We start from the raw sequence: 16,988 nt of genomic DNA on the forward strand, positions 1-16,988 counted from the left end.
GTGATGACGCTGGTATGTGTTTGCAGTACACAAGCCACGGTTAAGACAGCTGACTCCACTGTGATGTGACCCCCCTCCCCCCTCCTCTCTTCTCTCTCTCTCTCGCTCTCTCGCTCGCTCGCGCGCGCGCACACACACACACGATGTGCAAAACTCCGCATTTGAACAGTCAATAGCAAATACTTAAGCTAACAACAAAACAGTAGCTGATTCAGAAGCACCAGATTGTCATAGTAAAGTCAGAATTACCTCCTCTCCTACGTTCACAAAACGGTCGTCCATAAAATTCATTGCTGTTCTGTTGTAAGTAATCTTAAAGATTCCTAAATGCATCTACTTTCGGAAGGCCAAATAAAGTGCTTTTGCTTTCGCCTAGAAACACACAGCTTCTCCCTGGCATGCTGCTTCAACACTAACTGCGGTTACTGAAACCACGCCTTCTTTCTTTGCGTGCACATTTGGGCGGCATTATGCTAATATTTCCACATAGTGAGGTAGATATGTGGGGGCGTGTTAGAACGAGCCGTTTTAGGGGGGTGTGGCAGAGTCTTAACGTTGATAAAGAATATCTCTTTGGTTTTGAGACTTTAGTCTTTGCAACTTCAGGGATCTTATCTATGCACAATCAGCTTGTAACACTCCAAAGAGAAAGGAAAACTTGAAATCACATCATATGACCCCTTTAATGTGAAAAAGATAATTACAATAATGCAAAAAAAAAAAAGTTATATATTTATATTTAAGTCATATATTTACAGAGGCAGTATTTGTTGGACTGCCTTTAATGAATTGATTTATGTTATTTTATATATATATTTTTTATTTGATTATTAAATTTACTATATATATATTTTTTTTATTTACTCTTTTGAAATCATACAATAATTATACAATATTTATACATATACATACAATAATTATATATATACACACACACACACACACACACACACACACTATTTATAAAATATATATATATATATTTGCACATAAAATATAAGTATAAACATTAATGTCTATGCCAAATTTTATGCAACGTATACAGTTAGATTTTTTTCTTTTGTTGGCGATTAAATGTGACCTACCTGTGAGATTCACTTTTAAAGGAATGCCTTTAAAAAAACAAGACAAGAATGTGCCTGGTTTCAATGTCTGTACTCCAGATCAGGTCTGATAGTCTTCCTCTGTGCAGAATGAAGTGCCACAGCTGGTTGGAGAGATCTACCAGAACTTCTTTGTGGAGAGCAGGGAGATCCCGGTGGAGAAGGCTCTTTATAAAGAGATCCAGCAGACGCTGGTGGGGAACAAGGGTACAGACGTGTTCCACAGGATCCAGGGAGATGTGTACGAGACCATGAAGGAGCGCTATTACCCATCCTTCCTGGTGAGCGACCTGTACGAGCGGCTCATTAAACGAGAGGAGCAAAGGAGCAGCTCACACTCCAGCAGCGAGGAGAAAGACGACGCCGTGAGTTTAACATGATATGAGCCTGGCTTCTACATCCAAACACTCCATCGCCATTTTCGGTGATTTTTCTCTTGTATTTCTGTGCGTTTAGGGTCCGGTGATGGAAGGAGGGGACGTGGCCCTGGATGAAGGCAGCAAAGGCATCAACGAACAGGCCAGTTACGCCGCAACCAAACTACACCAGCTGTACGAGAGGCTGGAGTACAAACGCCAAGCCCTGGGTTCCATCCAGAACGCACCACGACCTGATAAAAAGGTAAACCCAGAATTATAGCCCCATTGATGTGAAATAGTATCCTTTTATCTGAAATAATAATAAATAAATTCAGATTGATCATTTTTTGTGCATCAGATCTGTGATTGGCCAGTGCATCCATGTGATCAATGGACACGTTTGTGATTGGTTACAACTAATTAATTTGAATGTTCAACCCTATTTGTTACAAAAACACATTTTAAATTAAACTTTCATTGTGCATCCCTAATATGTTTTTTTTTTTTTGTTGTTTATAAATGCGAATATTTTGAATTTAACAAATACATTAGGGATCAAAAGTTTAAGATTTTTAAATATTAAAGGCTTTGCTGGCCCTGACGGCCCACCACTGATATACAGTATATATGTACACAGTATATATATATATATATTGTAAAATGGCACAGCTTTTTAAATATCTGAAAGTACACTCTTAACATCAGTAAGTCAAGCATTATAATATGATAATCAAGTATTGTTTAATAATAGAAGTTCTTCTATTATTAAACTCACACTAGAGTTTACAGTACGCGAAATACACAAACACAGGTGCACTGCGCATCCATTGAGATGAAATATCACAGATTGCTTGACAAAGAATGAAACTCTGAAGCGCTCAGAGTGTTTGGCGAGTGAATAATATATCTGTGCTAAACTTATACTTAGCCTCCAACTCACACACTGGCGAGTAAAATCTTAAGAATTTATTAGCTATTGGCTAATATTAGACATCTTATATCATCGTAAAGTTATATCTAATCTTTCACTGCCATGACCAAGATAAGATGGTAAATCTGGTTATCCTGGAAAACCTGGTGATGCATACAAGCATATCAGAAAGGGACATGATGTAACTTTTGGTAAAGTGCTGTTTACATGCTGTTCACTACAATCACAGGAATTACATCGGTAACACAGAGTACTTTCACTTTAAAAGATCAAACAAATTCTTAAACCACAGAGTGCAGCAGTGACATATCAACCGTGTTTTCACACATTCTGACTTCAATCAGTTGAAAAATACAATCTTACAATCAGTTGTTGCATTGAGTTCTGTGATCGCCACAGCAGCATATTGTAATCCCTTGCATGATTGTCTGTGGTGTTTTATTCGGCTCTCACAACATTCTTTCCTTAAAGTAACAGTGATTAATTTCCTGTGTGTTTGACTCTTTTACAAATACAGTCATTAGATCATACGCAGTCCTGCTGTCCTCCTTAATCATCCGTCATTCCATCTGTTTAACTTCACAGAGAGCCACCATCTCAGTATAGTCACAGTAATAAAGGTGTCAGTGCTCTTAGAGGATTTTTCCAGATTATTTTGAAGCCATGCAATAGATCTGTATAGCATGTCAAAAATGAATGCAGACTGACATAGAGTAACTGAAATCAAAACTGATGCAGCATGTTTTGAAATGCCGTATTAAAATCGAATGCAACCACAAATTCAATTTGAAAACTCTTTTCATCATTCAACAACATCTTGGGTGAAAAATAAAGAAAACTTACTCTAATCTGTTCATCTGTGTTTTTATATATTTAACATGTAGAGTAGAGCTACTGTATTGATTTTATTCTGATCACCTGCATCCTTAAAGGGGTCATATGATGCGATTTCAATTTTTCCTTTCTCTTTGGAGTGTTACAAGCTCTTGGTGCATAAAGAAGATCTGTAAAGTTGCAAAGACTAAAGTCTCAAATCCAAAGAGATATTCTTTATAAAAGTTAAGAGTCAGCCACACCTACCTAAAACGGCTCGTTCTAACACGCCCCCACATGTCTACCTCACTATGTAGGAAGATTTGCATAATGCCGCCCAAATGTTCACGCAAAGAAAGAAGGTGTAACTTTGATTCTCGCTGTAGTATTGTTGTCGCCGCCGCCATGTCGTGAAGGTGCTGTGTGTTTAGTTGTGAAAGCGAAACTACTTTGTTTGGCCTTCCAAAAGAGGACGATATCTGCTTCATCATGCCTGGAGCTGATCCGTGCTGGTCACTGAGGAAATACAACTTTGCGCTGTGGATCGCCGGATCGGCTTTCACCGTGGACGAAGTGGAGTCCAGCCCGGGGTCGTCACATGTGGTTGCCACAAGCCCTCCGGACGCTCCTTCGTCGAAATCCGCCAGCCGCGCCATTCTCAAGCCCGCTGCCTCTGCTCACTCTAGCCCTCGGGGCGTTCCTCTCTCTTGCCCCCGGCCTCTGCTCACTCTAGGCCGCCGTGTGTGACGCTGTGTTTCGTTGTGAAAGCGAAACTACTTTGTTTGGCCTTCCAAAAATGGACATGACTAGAAATCAGTGGTTAAGTTGTATTTACAACACTGTTCCAGAACACGTCAACCCAAATATTCGAACGCAACGCGTAAAAAGACAGTATAAGTCATTATAATCCTTAATTATGTCCCCACTGGATGCAACGAATGCCTCGTTTATAATGGGTTTTCATGTTTTTGAATCATCGCTCCGGCCTGACAGGGCATCACAGTGTGGTGAGGGGCGTAACATTTCTGTTACACGCTTGCGGTATTCAGCCAATCATAACACACTGGATAGCTGGCCAATCACAGCACACCTTGCTTTTCAGACCGATGAGCTTTGTAAAAATCGTCGCGTTTCAGAAAGGTGGGGCATAGAGGAGGAACAATAATGTACAGTATGTAGAAAATGTGTTTTTTTAACCTTAAACCGCATAAACACATTTCATTACACCAAATACACAAAATAATGTTCTTTTTTAGCAGCATCATATGACCCCTTTAAAACTCCTCTGGCCTTTAAAAAGAAGCACATCTGTTTTTTTCTTTTCAGTGTTTTTTAGTTAAGTACCATTGTTCTGTATAAGTAAACAAGAGCCCCATCAATCATTTTTCCTCTCTTTTCCTGGAGCTCTGATGAGGAACAGCACACATTTGCATATTTCTGCTCAGGAGTGAGTCATTCGTATATTAGCGATTTATCTGTTAATTGGCTGCAAAATGACACACAGCTTTTTAAATCAGTTGCTTCATGTGATGTTATTGTTTTCCTGTCGTCTCAGTTCTGGGCAGAATCAGATGCATTACATGCAAAATGATTTAATTCAAGCCAAATTAAATCTTTTACCGCAAAGATTTTGCTCAAATAATTGTTAAATGAGCAAATGTAAATGTTAAAATGTTAAAAACATGAATCAAATTTGTTTTATTTTATTTCTATTTTTATATTATTTCAATTCTGATTTTATTTAAATTCCGTTTTCGTTTTTATTTTATTTCAATTCAAATTTCATTTTATTTCGATTCTTTTTTCATTTTATTTCAGTTCTATTCTATTTCAATTATGATTTATTTTTTATTTAAATTCTATTTTCATTTCAATTGATTTCAATTCCATTTTCTTTTCATTTTAATTTCAATTCTATTTAATTGTTTTATTTTTATTTAAATTCTGTTTTCATTTAAATTAATTTTTTTATTTAAATTCTATTTGAATTTCATTTGATGTAATTTCAATTCTATTTTAATTTTATTTTATTCACTGCACAACGTGAATCAGAGTGAGTGAAAATAACTATGCTAAAATCACAGTATGTGTATCTCGTAGGCCTCTGAGGAGAATGGCGAGCAGATGGCGTGTTACTTTGTAGCAGTGAGTCTTTCTGAAGACGACGACTGCAAGAACAACCGCTGGACCGTCACCAGGAAGCTCAGCGAGTTTCAGGCTTTGCACAGGAAGTTGACGGAGGTACAGCTGATATTTACAGTACGCTGCCACACCTCTGATGTGTGATATCATGTGCTGGCGTAGTGTTTCAAATAGCACTGATCTGTGACGGCCCTCTGCTGCGGCCATTGTCAAGCTGCTGTGGCAATGAACTAATTGTTGTACATTATCAGTTCTGATACAGATTATGCATGACAGAACATAAAACCACGGACTGATGCTTCTTACCCACCGTTCATCTTTCTTTCCGTTTTTCTTTTGCAGTGTTTTCCGTCACTCAAGAAAGTCCAGCTTCCCTCACTCAGTAAACTGCCATTCAAATCAATCGACCAAAAATTCCTTGACAAATCCAAAAACCAACTCAACACGTTTTTACAGGTGAGTCTTTTCCAGTCTCATTGAGGAATGTGCTATTAAAAACAAACAATCAGTGACTTGTGGTTTTTAATTAATTACTTCATTCATTCATTCATTCATTTTCATCCATTTGATCCAAACTTATTGCAGGAAACTTGTTTCCACAGCATTTTCCAATATATATTTTTAAATACATAAACTGAATATCAGAGAGTTTTCTGTATTTGACTTGAACAGAATGTACATTTTCATTAAAAAGTTCAAAATATGTGATGTTTTAAACACGTAATGATCTTAATTATCTTTAAAAAAATTTTTTATTGTAAATATTAAAAACATTTTCAAACAAAATCACTTCATTGCTTAATAATAAACAAAATATTATGATATATATATATATATATATATATATATATATATATATATATAAAAAAATTTTTTAGCACCACAAAAATATAAAAATGACTTTTAGGGACGCAATATATCAGCACCATATCTGTTATCGACTGATACTGGGTTTTTTTCACATTTTTCCTTATTGGATATTTAATTATTTACACCTATTTTAAGACATATGTCATCATATAGCACTAATGAAATGTTTAAATATTCACTATGCTTACTAAAGCTTTTCACCGTGCCAGTTTACTTTGAGTCACATTTCTGTCACATTTCAAACCTCTGATTATTTTTAAGTTGATGTACACCAGGAGTGTGCTTGTGTGTATTTCTGGTCTCATTTGATTCAGGGCTGTGATTTTAAGAAGTTTATTTCTAGATTCATGAAGTTTTAGTTTGTATGTGTGTGTTTCCTCTGTAGAAAGTGTTGACAGATGAGCGCATGTGTCAGAGCGAGGCGCTGTATGCCTTTCTCAGTCCATCACCAGAGCACCTGAAGGTCATCGACATCCAGAAGAAATCCTCCTTCTCTCTCGCATCCTTCCTGGAGAGACTGCCGGGAGACTTCTTCTCACACCAGGAGGTACACACACACACACACACACACACACACACACACACACACACTTAATGTGGACATTCTATAGACCTATATTGTTTTTACAGATAATTATAAGCCATCGTCTTCACAGAAGACTAAAATAATAAAATAAAAAAAGTTTAGAGTGAAAATATTGTTAAATGAGTTGTTTGTGTTTTCAGCTATGCTAACTGAAAAAAATGAAAAACTGAAAAAATAAAAAAATAAAAGTTTTTTTTTGTTTTCCAGCAAAAATATGTAACCATGCTAATTACAACATACACTTACTTAAGAAGCAAAGTAGCATAAGATTATTATCTAATGAAATTTTGTAACATTTTTTGTAACAAAACCGGATTAAAAAAAGTATTTACTTAAAAATAACCCATTTATTGAATTCAGTTTTTTTAATTATTTATTTTTAAAATTTACCCCATTGGCCAACAGTTTTTGTCAGTTTACTCTTCTGTATTTTTTTTTTTATTGGAATTCTAACAAGACAAAATATTGAGTAACACTTTAATATTTTGCATAACATAACAAAAAAGTGTATTTTTGTCTTATTTTCCAGTATAAATATTTAAAATACTTGAGAAGAAAATTACAACGATAATAAATGAAATACTTTAAAACAAACTTTGTTTGAAACAAGAAAAAAGCCTTAATAATCTTAAAACTTAATTAGAAAACATTTTTATTGCTTTGCTGGTTTTACTGACAGATATTTTTCTTTCGTTCAAAGTCTAATGTCACTTAATTTTAATACATTTTTTAGGAAACAAGGCTTGTAATCTTGTCATTTAGCTTCTCATGTACTGTATATGTTTGTTGATTTACAATAAGAATGTTTAGATATTTGTAGTGAAAAACCCCATTAATTTATATGAAGTAAATAAATAATTTCGGCGAGCCACAATGATTATCCATTGAAGACTAAATTTAAAGGCTCATTTGTAGGGATGTAACGATCGGTTACAAATCCGATCGGTTGAAAATCGATTCAAATACTGTATGTGACGATTCAAATCGTTTGAGATGCTAAACAAATCGCGATTCATTTAGGGGTAGGAGTTTATATGAATGCATGTCTGAGGGGAACTTACTGTCTTTAGAAAAGTTTAGATGGTATTTTTTCTTTTCATCTTGCCTCTGTATAATACATATTAAAGTTCATAAGTGCAGCGCTGCTTTGTTTAGGCCTACAGCGGAAACCAGGAAACGCTTTAAGTGCCACCTGCTGGCAGAGAGTGAATCTAAAGCCTTAGTTTGTTTATATGAAGAGATTTGTTTTATTTGTGTTAAATATTTATTTGATTTGGGGCTTGTTTTAAAATTTCAATTTAGTTTAGTTATTTACATTTACATTATATTTACATTTTGTCATTTAGCAGACACTTTTATCCAAAGCGACTTACAAATGGGGACAATAGAAGCAGTCAAAACTAACAAAAGAGCAATAATATACAAGTGCTATATTAGTATATTATTATAGTGTTATATTTCACAAAGAAATGTGCTGCATTTTGTCCAAGCAATAATAAAAGGACACATTTAATTTATAATTTGTCTTAAATCTCATTTTGTAAAAAATTAAATAAAATCGTGAGTTGAGTGAATCGTTACATCCCTACTCATTTCATTTCACACCATACACCAAACCACTAAATAATGATTATAAAAAGCAGCAGAGATGGCACAGATGTCAGATCAGACGTGATGAATCTGATTGTGTGTATGTGTGTCAGGATGAAGGTGAGGATGACAGCGACCTCTCAGACTACGGCGACGAGACGGACGGGAGGAAGGACGCGCTGGCTGAGCCCTGCTTCATGCTGATCGGAGAGATCTTTGAACTCAGGGGCAGTGAGTATAACAACACACTGCTCAGATGACTCACTGTCACCCGCACTGATGCAATGTGTGCAGTCAGACTGTGACGGTGTGAAACGCAACAGATCTTTGACCACAGGACCGTGTGACTGATGCTTCTCTAGCTGAAGTGCACATGCCATCTGCTGCTAAACGCTAGTGCACAACACCCAACAAATACTACTCTATAAAGTCACACTACTGTATGAAATAATAGTCTGGAAAATCGTATTTTTTTGAAACTTCGGACTAAGTATTAAAAAAAAAAAACATTTAAAATTTAAAAAGTGAAAGTATGATATAGTGAGAATATGGAGAATAACATATTCAAGGAAGAAAAAAAACTAAATTGCCCAATCTGAGGAAAAATATGAAAAAAAAGACATGTGAAGCCATGTCTGGAAAATCGTATTTTTTTGAAACTTCGGACTAAGTATTAAAAAAAAAAAACATTTAAAATTTAAAAAGTGAAAGTATGATATAGTGAGAATATGGAGAATAACATATTCAAGGAAGAAAAAAAACTAAATTGCCCAATCTGAGGAAAAATATGAAAAAAAAAGACATGTGAAGCCATCATTATAAATGTCTTTTCTGTCACTTTTGATCAATTTAATGCGTCCTTTGCTAAATAAAAGTATAATTTTTTTATTTCCCTCAAAAAAAAGAAACATTGGTTCCACAGGACCGTGTGACTGATGCTTCTCTAGCTGAAGTGCACATGCCATCTGCTGCTAAACGCTAGTGCACAACACCCAACAAATACTACTCTATAAAGTCACACTACTGTATGAAAGAATAGTCTGGAAAATCGTATTTTTTTGAAACTTCGGACTAAGTATTAAAAAAAAAAAACATTTAAAATTTAAAAAGTGAAAGTATGATATAGTGAGAATATGGAGAATAACATATTCAAGGAAGAAAAAAAACTAAATTGCCCAATCTGAGGAAAAATATGAAAAAAAAGACATGTGAAGCCATCATTATAAATGTCTTTACTGTCACTTTTGATCAATTTAATGCGTCCTTTCCTAAATAAAAGTATAATTTTTTTATTTCCCTCAAAAAAAAGAAACATTGGTTGAGTCAGATTTGCGTGTTTTTCTCTCTGCAGTGTTTAAGTGGGTGCGGAAGACACTAATTGCACTGGTTCAGGTCACGTTTGGACGGACTATAAACAAGTAAGCATTCACGAATGGAGGTAATGGAAACTTTGAGTTGAGTTGATTGAGTTGATCTTTGTCTCTCGTCCTCTGCAGGCAAATCAGAGACACTGTAAACTGGATCTTCAGTGAGCAGATGTTGGTTTACTACATTAATATATTCCGGGACACGTTTTGGCCCAGCGGGAAACTCGCACCTCATAACAAAAGCCGCTCGGAGAGTGAACGCAGAGAAACCAAGGAGAGAGCACAACAGAAGCTTCTAGACAACATCCCAGGTGAGCACAAATAAGAAATTCCCTTCTCACGAGGGAAGGTTAAACACGGTATATTTCAAAATAAATATTATATTTATTTTCATAACATTTACACACAAAGATGACCGGCTGTTTGCTATTCAGGTTTTATTAGAATTACATTCATACCGCCAAAATGAATGCATCTGTGACGAAAATACATGAATTCCAGATACTCAAGGGAAATACTGAACAGTGTTATTTTAGCATTATTTGTATATTATTTTAGTATTTATTAATAATTTGAATTATTTATTTTTTTTAATTAAAATTTTATTTTAAATGATTTGTTTTAGTTACTTGATGCTTTTGTCTTTTTTATTTTGCTTTATTTTTATTGGTAACACTTTACAATAAGGTTCATTAGTTAAACATTAGTTAATATATTAACTAACATGAACTAACCATGAGCAATACATTTGTTACTGTATTTACTAATCTACACTAATGTTAGTTAATAAAAATACAGATGTTCATATTAGTTCACAGTGCATTAACTAATGTTAACAAGATTTTAATAATGTATTAGTAAATGTTGAAATTAACATTAACAAAGATTAATAAACGCTGTATAAGTGCAGTTCATTATTAGTTCATGTTAACTAATGTAGTTAACTAATGAACCTTATTGTAAAGTGTTACCTTTTTATTTCAGTTTTAGTAATTTTAATATTTCAGCTTATTTAATTTCAGTTAGTTGCCAAAGCATTTTTCAATTTGTATTAATTTAATTTATTATTTATTATCTTATTTGTTGTTTTAATTTTCAAGGTTTTTTTAATTTTAAGGTTTTATTTGATTGATTTTATGTTTTGTTTCAGCTTTATTTCATTTAACGAAAACTATATAAACTTAGACACTGAATAAAAAAAATCTATATTTAGCAGTCATTAACAACATTTCAATATTGAAGCCTCTACCATTTCAGTAACTTTATGCCTTTTGTCTTTTTATTTTTTTATATTTCTATTTTGCTTTATTTTTATTTCAATTTTTAGTCATTTGAGTACTTAAGCTTATTTCAGCTAGTTGCCACGGTATTTTTCAATTTTTTATACATTTTATTTATTATATTTTATGATTTTATTTACTTTTTATTTTTCAAAGTTTTTTAATTTGAAGGTTTTGATTGATTTTATGTTTTGTTTCAGCTTTATTTCATTTAACGAAAGCTATATGAACTTAGACATTGAATAAAAAATTAATATTTAGTAGTCACTAACGACATCTAAACAAGCCTCTACCATTTCAGTTGTTTGCTGGTAACAGAAGTCTCTTTTTTTTCAAAGTTGGAACCTTGTAATTACGGTAATTCCTGTTGCATTATTCTTATTATTTATTTATTTAGTTTATTTTTTTTTTTTTACAGCTATTGTGATTAAAAACAATAGGTGTGAAAAGGCATTACTACCTAGCTGACCATTTGTATTTATAAATATTGTAATATTATAATTTTGGTAAATATAAATATTGTTGAAACATTTTTTTAAAGGGGTCCTATTATACTTTTTCACTTTTTGAATTTTAGTCAGTGTGTAGTGTGTACGTTTGGGCTTGAAAAAAGATCTACAACATTACAAATCTTCAAAGCCCACTCCAAAGGGAGATATTTCGTTTAAAAAAATCCCTTTTCAAGAACTACAACAAACGGCTCGTTTGGACTACAGCGTTTGTTTTCCGGGTTTTATGATGTCATAAAGCGGCCCATTAGAGTATCATTAAAATAAATCCCGCCTACAGAAATTCGAATGGTTGGGGCGAGGGCGTGGTGAGAACGCTTGGTTGAGTGCATCAGACAAGACGACGACGAAGAAGAAGTGCTGCTGTAGCGTCAGGTTTTCGCAAGTTATTACACATGCACCTGAATAATTATCTATGTTACAATTATGAAAACATTTTTTTAAATCGCTCACAGTACAATACTGGAAAATTATGTAATCTGCAGAATTTACACTTCAATTATAAGACTTATGGTATAAATAAATTCAACTGTATAACAGTTTCACTGCAATTCATGTTATAATGTTAGAATTAAAGAACAATAAGCATAAGACATATTGCAGTTGCACTTATCTGTACATAGTAAATGCAGTTATTTTTAAGCGGTTGTTGACATTCTATCTAAAACGTGATTTAGCCAAAAAAAACAACAATAACATTACCACTCTAATATGTCTTGCAATATCCGTGCGTGCAAAGGTTCTGCACAATCCTCTTGTTCAATATTCTCTGGATCTGAATCCGGCTCAAATTGGTATGGCAATATTGACGCCATCCTTGACTATACCGGAGCAGACGGAACTCGCTGCTTTGGCAAGGGGCGGGGCAGTGCTGAAACACCGTCTAAGCTGTTCGCCAATCACAACGCACTGGGACAGCTAACCAATCACAAAACATTTCGTTTTTCGGAAGGTGGGCCTTCATCAAAGTCAAAACTAATCGAGCCGTTTGTGCCAGGCTGGGGAGAAAGGTATTGTAATAATGTAAATGATGTGAAAAAGCATGAGAGCATGTTCTAGTACACCCCCAAAACAAAATCAAGACTTTGTAAAGGAACATAATAGGACCCTTTTAAAATCCAAATGAATACAAAAACTAACCCTGTGCCGATTCAGTCACCTTGGAAAAAGGTTTTATTTTGTTCTAAAGTGCGACGTTGTTAATGTAAAAGGCTTCGTTGCTGTTTCTGCCTGCATGGCGCTTTTTAATTAGAGCGGGACACTTAAAGCACACTCCAGCGAGAGCAATTACACCTGCCTGTGCTCAGAGCGCTTGACAATACTGCTTCACTCTCCAGCTCTCACAGGCCCACACCACAGAGACTCACCACGATCAAAACGGCTTTTTAATGAGGATTTCAATCTTTCGCTGGAAAGCTGGACAGCAGAGACTGTGTAATGAGAGCAAAAATGCTGTTTTTTGTTGTTTAGATGCACTTCAGAATCTCGTGGGGCAGCAGAACGCCAGATACGGGATCATCAGGATCTTTAATGCACTTCAGGAGACCAGTGCCAACAGACACCTTCTCTACGTAAGTCACCCAGCGCTCTGGGACTGACCGTTAACCTTGCTCCAGTTTATTTATATCTCAGGCTTTCACTTTCAGTCAGCGGATGTTCTCGTTTCTGCTTTCTGTTGAAATACTCTCATGACACGACAGATTTACATCTTTCACAGGGAAAGTGGCAGGAATGAACCTGAATGGAGTGTCACTCAAGCTGTTTTTTTAACCCTCAAATAAAGGGTTTTTAAAGTGCCCCTATTATGGGTAATGAAAAGTTCATATTTTGGTTTGTGGGAGTCCCCAACAACAGGTTGACAAGCATGCAAGGCCAAAAAACACTTTCATTGTCTTGCAATATGCATTAATTTTTACCTTACTTGCTCAAGGACTCCCAAACGATTCGCTCAACGATTAATTTTTCCAAACCCCTCCTTTGCGTGACGCTAATCTGCGGTGATTGGTCCGATTGGTCTCATTTTCATTTCATAATGCCTGCAATGCCTGATAAAGCAGCGTTTGTGAGCGCAGTGCTGCTTTGTGTACAGCGTTTCCAGAGAAACCGCTATTTTTACAGCTACAAAAGTGGCACCTAGTGGCAACGAATGAATTTGCATTTTCATTCAGACCAAAGCGAAAAGACCAACAAGTGGGTGGGCAATATGCTAATGTTTCATGTTGACATCAACATGAAACGGCTTGGGATTCGTTTTAAAAACGACTCGTTTCAATGATTCAGAGTCGACTCTTTCTTTTGAGAGACAATAACTTTATACACGGTGCACTTTCAGATTTAAAACTTTGCAGGATGCTTTCATTCACTTAGAGCTGTGTTACACGCTGCATGAAAGGTCATTTTCAAAAATCCATAATAGGGGCACTTTAAGCCATGAACCAAACCAACACTACAAACTTGATAAAGTATTTGAAAATTGGGAAACAAAACAGAAAGATACTAAATACAAGACCTCAATTACTTTAGTATACCTCAATTCTTTTATCCCATGTGGCATTAAAATATATTTAAACGTATATTATATTAATATTTAGCGATATATTTTATATGTATTTTTTATGTTATTTGTTAAATGTATTATTATATCTCTATATATTCTATTATTTATTTAAATATTTTATTTACATTTATTTTAATAACATTTAATATATTTTAGGACAATTCTGAACAACATATACATATATCATGTTCTGAATTGTCCTGAAATATATTAAATATGTTTTTGAATTATTTTTTATTATTAATTTTTTCAAATATGCAAGGACACTCAGTTATGTGTTTTTATGTTTCATTAAAATAAAATTTTGCTATGGAGAAAATTAAAGGGACGTTAACTTGTGGAAGCCAGCTGTTTTATTCTAATTGACTGTGAATATGCCACATTTTTAAGCTACATTTTAAACTAAATTAAATTAAAATTGGTTTTAAAATATATAGCTTTAACATAGATGCCTAATTTTGCTATGATCCAGTTTTCCAGGCTCATAGTTTTACGTGATAATACTGTAGTACCATCTAAAGGTGAAACGATGATTATACACTGAGTGTGCATGAAGTTTTCTCTGTTTCTCCTCAGATCTTGTTGGAGATGCTGCTTAAAGAACTCTATCCCGAGCTGAGCGTGGAGGCCGTACAGGCCTGAACATCCTCACGTCACATCAGAGGCTCAGGATGTGTTTCTCTAATGTGCTGGATGGCTGTTTTTGGTGTTATTTATTTTTTTTGTTCTGTTGTTTTATTTCTAAAACACTTGACTGACTCTGTAGTGCTGGATCTGGGAAGCGTCATGAATATGTTTGTGTTTTAATCCGTTGATGTGTTTCTCTCTGGTGAGATTTGGAGGAACGGACCACATCCACTGCCAGCTGTCATCTTCAGCTTTTCTTTCTCTCTTTTGTTTTCTTCTAGGGGGTTTTGCTGTGTAATGTGAAGAACAGTGGAATGAGTGTTACACATCTGTAAAAAGAAGAACCCAGACCTCTGTAAACTCCCTACATATTATTGTGACCATTATGAAAGCTTTTAATCGTGCAATATGTCATGTACAGTTATTGTGAAGGTTCTGTTTGTGATATTATTATTAATATTGTTATTATTATAGAATTTTATTTTTACCAAAATAGACTAGAGCATTTATAAGCAATAAAATGCAGAAGAAGATTTGCCATGTGTTGTGTCTTTAATATAATGTGATATTAAATGTATACATTAAAATGCAATTCATATTTTAAACTTTAATACAATTTCTTATAGTTTCAGTTGTTTTCATTTCATAGCTTTTCTTAGTTTCAATAGTTTTTCGTTTACAGTTTCTTAGTTTCAATATTGATTTATTTGACTTATTCAGTTTGCTTATATCTCAGGTAGGTGTAATTATACCTGTAGAAATTTCAAATAAAACATAAAAAGTAATTAATATCTTCTTTCTTTATTCATCAAAAATATCTAGTTGTTTTATGTCTGTAAAGATTTCAAAGACAACAATCTAAAAAAGTATTTCATATCTTTAATATTTCATATCAACTTTATATAGTTTTACAGTTTCAATCACAATTATTGATTAATTAATTCATTCTAGTTAGAAATCCCTAGTTAGTGTAATTATATAACATTTTGAAAGAAAAAACATTCATTTATTATTGATTTATTCTTCAAAATTATCTAGTTTGTGTAATTATATCTGTAAATATTTCAGACAAAAATATGAAGTATTTCATATCTTGAACTTTTATGTTTATTTATTTATTAATTAATTCAAAAATATTTAGTATGTGTAATTATACCTGTAAATATTTCAAAAATCCCAAAAAGTAGTCATATACAGTAGTTATGACGTACAGAGAAAAAATATCGTTTATTCAAATGTGTATTGTTAAAATGGAATATTATAAATTTTTTAAAGTTTGTTGAAAATAATGTTTTTTTTTAATGTAAACTCGTATATTTAAGATGTAAGCAAAATTTCTCAAAATATTCTTGAATATAAAGATTACATTTCTTAGAAGCTGGCGCTTGCATTTTCAACTGCATTTTTAAAAAGATTTTCCTTTGCATCGTTCTTAAATGGCACTGAAGTAATACTAAACATTTTAATTCATCAGCATCCTAAAAAAGCAAAGAAAAAAAAAAACCTGAGTCAGATATACAGTTGTGCTCATAGGTTTACATACGCCTTGTAGAATGTGCAAAATGTTAATAATTGAAACAAAATAAGAGGGATCATGAAAATTGCATGTTATTTTTTGTTTGGTACTGTCCTGAATAAGCTATTTCTTGTAACAGATGTTGACATGCACTCCACAAGATAAAATAATAAATGAATTTATAAAAATGACCACATTCAAAAGTTTTCATACCCTTGAATCTTAGTACTTTGTCGTTTCCTGGATGACCACGACTGTTTTTATATTTTGTGATAGTTGTTCATGAGTCCCTTGTTGGTCCTGAGCAGTTCAACTGCCTGCTGTTCTTCAGAAAAATCCCGCAGCTCCTGTACATTCTTTGGTTTTCCAGCATCTTTTGCATATTTGAACCCTTTCCAACAGTGACTATGATTTTGAGATCCATATTTTCACACCGAGGACAACTGAGGGACTCATATATAACTATTATATAAGGTGAAATCATTTACTGATGCTCAAGAAGGCAACACAGTGCATTAAGAGACAGGGGGTGTAAACTTTTGAACAAGATGATATGTACATTTTTCTTTTTTTTTGTTTAAAGATCATCTGCACTTAAGAAGCTACATAAATACTTAAATGTTTCCCAGAAGACAAAATAAGTACAATTTACCCTGATCATCCGATTCAAAAAGTTTACACCACCCAGCTCTTAATGCGCTGTGTTGCCTTCTTGAGCATCAGTAAATGTTTTCACCT

The 16,988-nt window shown here is 34.0% G+C and overlaps 1 protein-coding gene across 1 annotated transcript in view; it reads left to right on the plus strand.

The window, feature by feature from the left end:
- The window catches only part of LOC107589137 (sorting nexin-25-like), a 77,384-nt gene extending 62,115 nt beyond the window's left edge, over positions 1-15,269 (plus strand). The window contains exons 9-18 of the mRNA XM_016277488.1: positions 1,193-1,468; positions 1,560-1,724; positions 5,307-5,447; positions 5,691-5,804; positions 6,604-6,765; positions 8,508-8,625; positions 9,746-9,812; positions 9,891-10,072; positions 13,021-13,121; positions 14,684-15,269. Of these exons, the coding sequence (XP_016132974.1) occupies positions 1,193-1,468; positions 1,560-1,724; positions 5,307-5,447; positions 5,691-5,804; positions 6,604-6,765; positions 8,508-8,625; positions 9,746-9,812; positions 9,891-10,072; positions 13,021-13,121; positions 14,684-14,749 (1,392 nt within the window). The 3' untranslated portion in view covers positions 14,750-15,269. The remainder of the gene's footprint in view (positions 1-1,192; positions 1,469-1,559; positions 1,725-5,306; positions 5,448-5,690; positions 5,805-6,603; positions 6,766-8,507; positions 8,626-9,745; positions 9,813-9,890; positions 10,073-13,020; positions 13,122-14,683) is intronic.
- The last annotated feature ends 1,719 nt before the right edge of the window (positions 15,270-16,988 follow it).

Source organism: Sinocyclocheilus grahami, unplaced genomic scaffold, assembly GCF_001515645.1.
Source record: "Sinocyclocheilus grahami isolate Dianchi unplaced genomic scaffold, SAMN03320097.WGS_v1.1 scaffold112.1, whole genome shotgun sequence".
Taxonomy (NCBI): domain Eukaryota; kingdom Metazoa; phylum Chordata; class Actinopteri; order Cypriniformes; family Cyprinidae; genus Sinocyclocheilus; species Sinocyclocheilus grahami.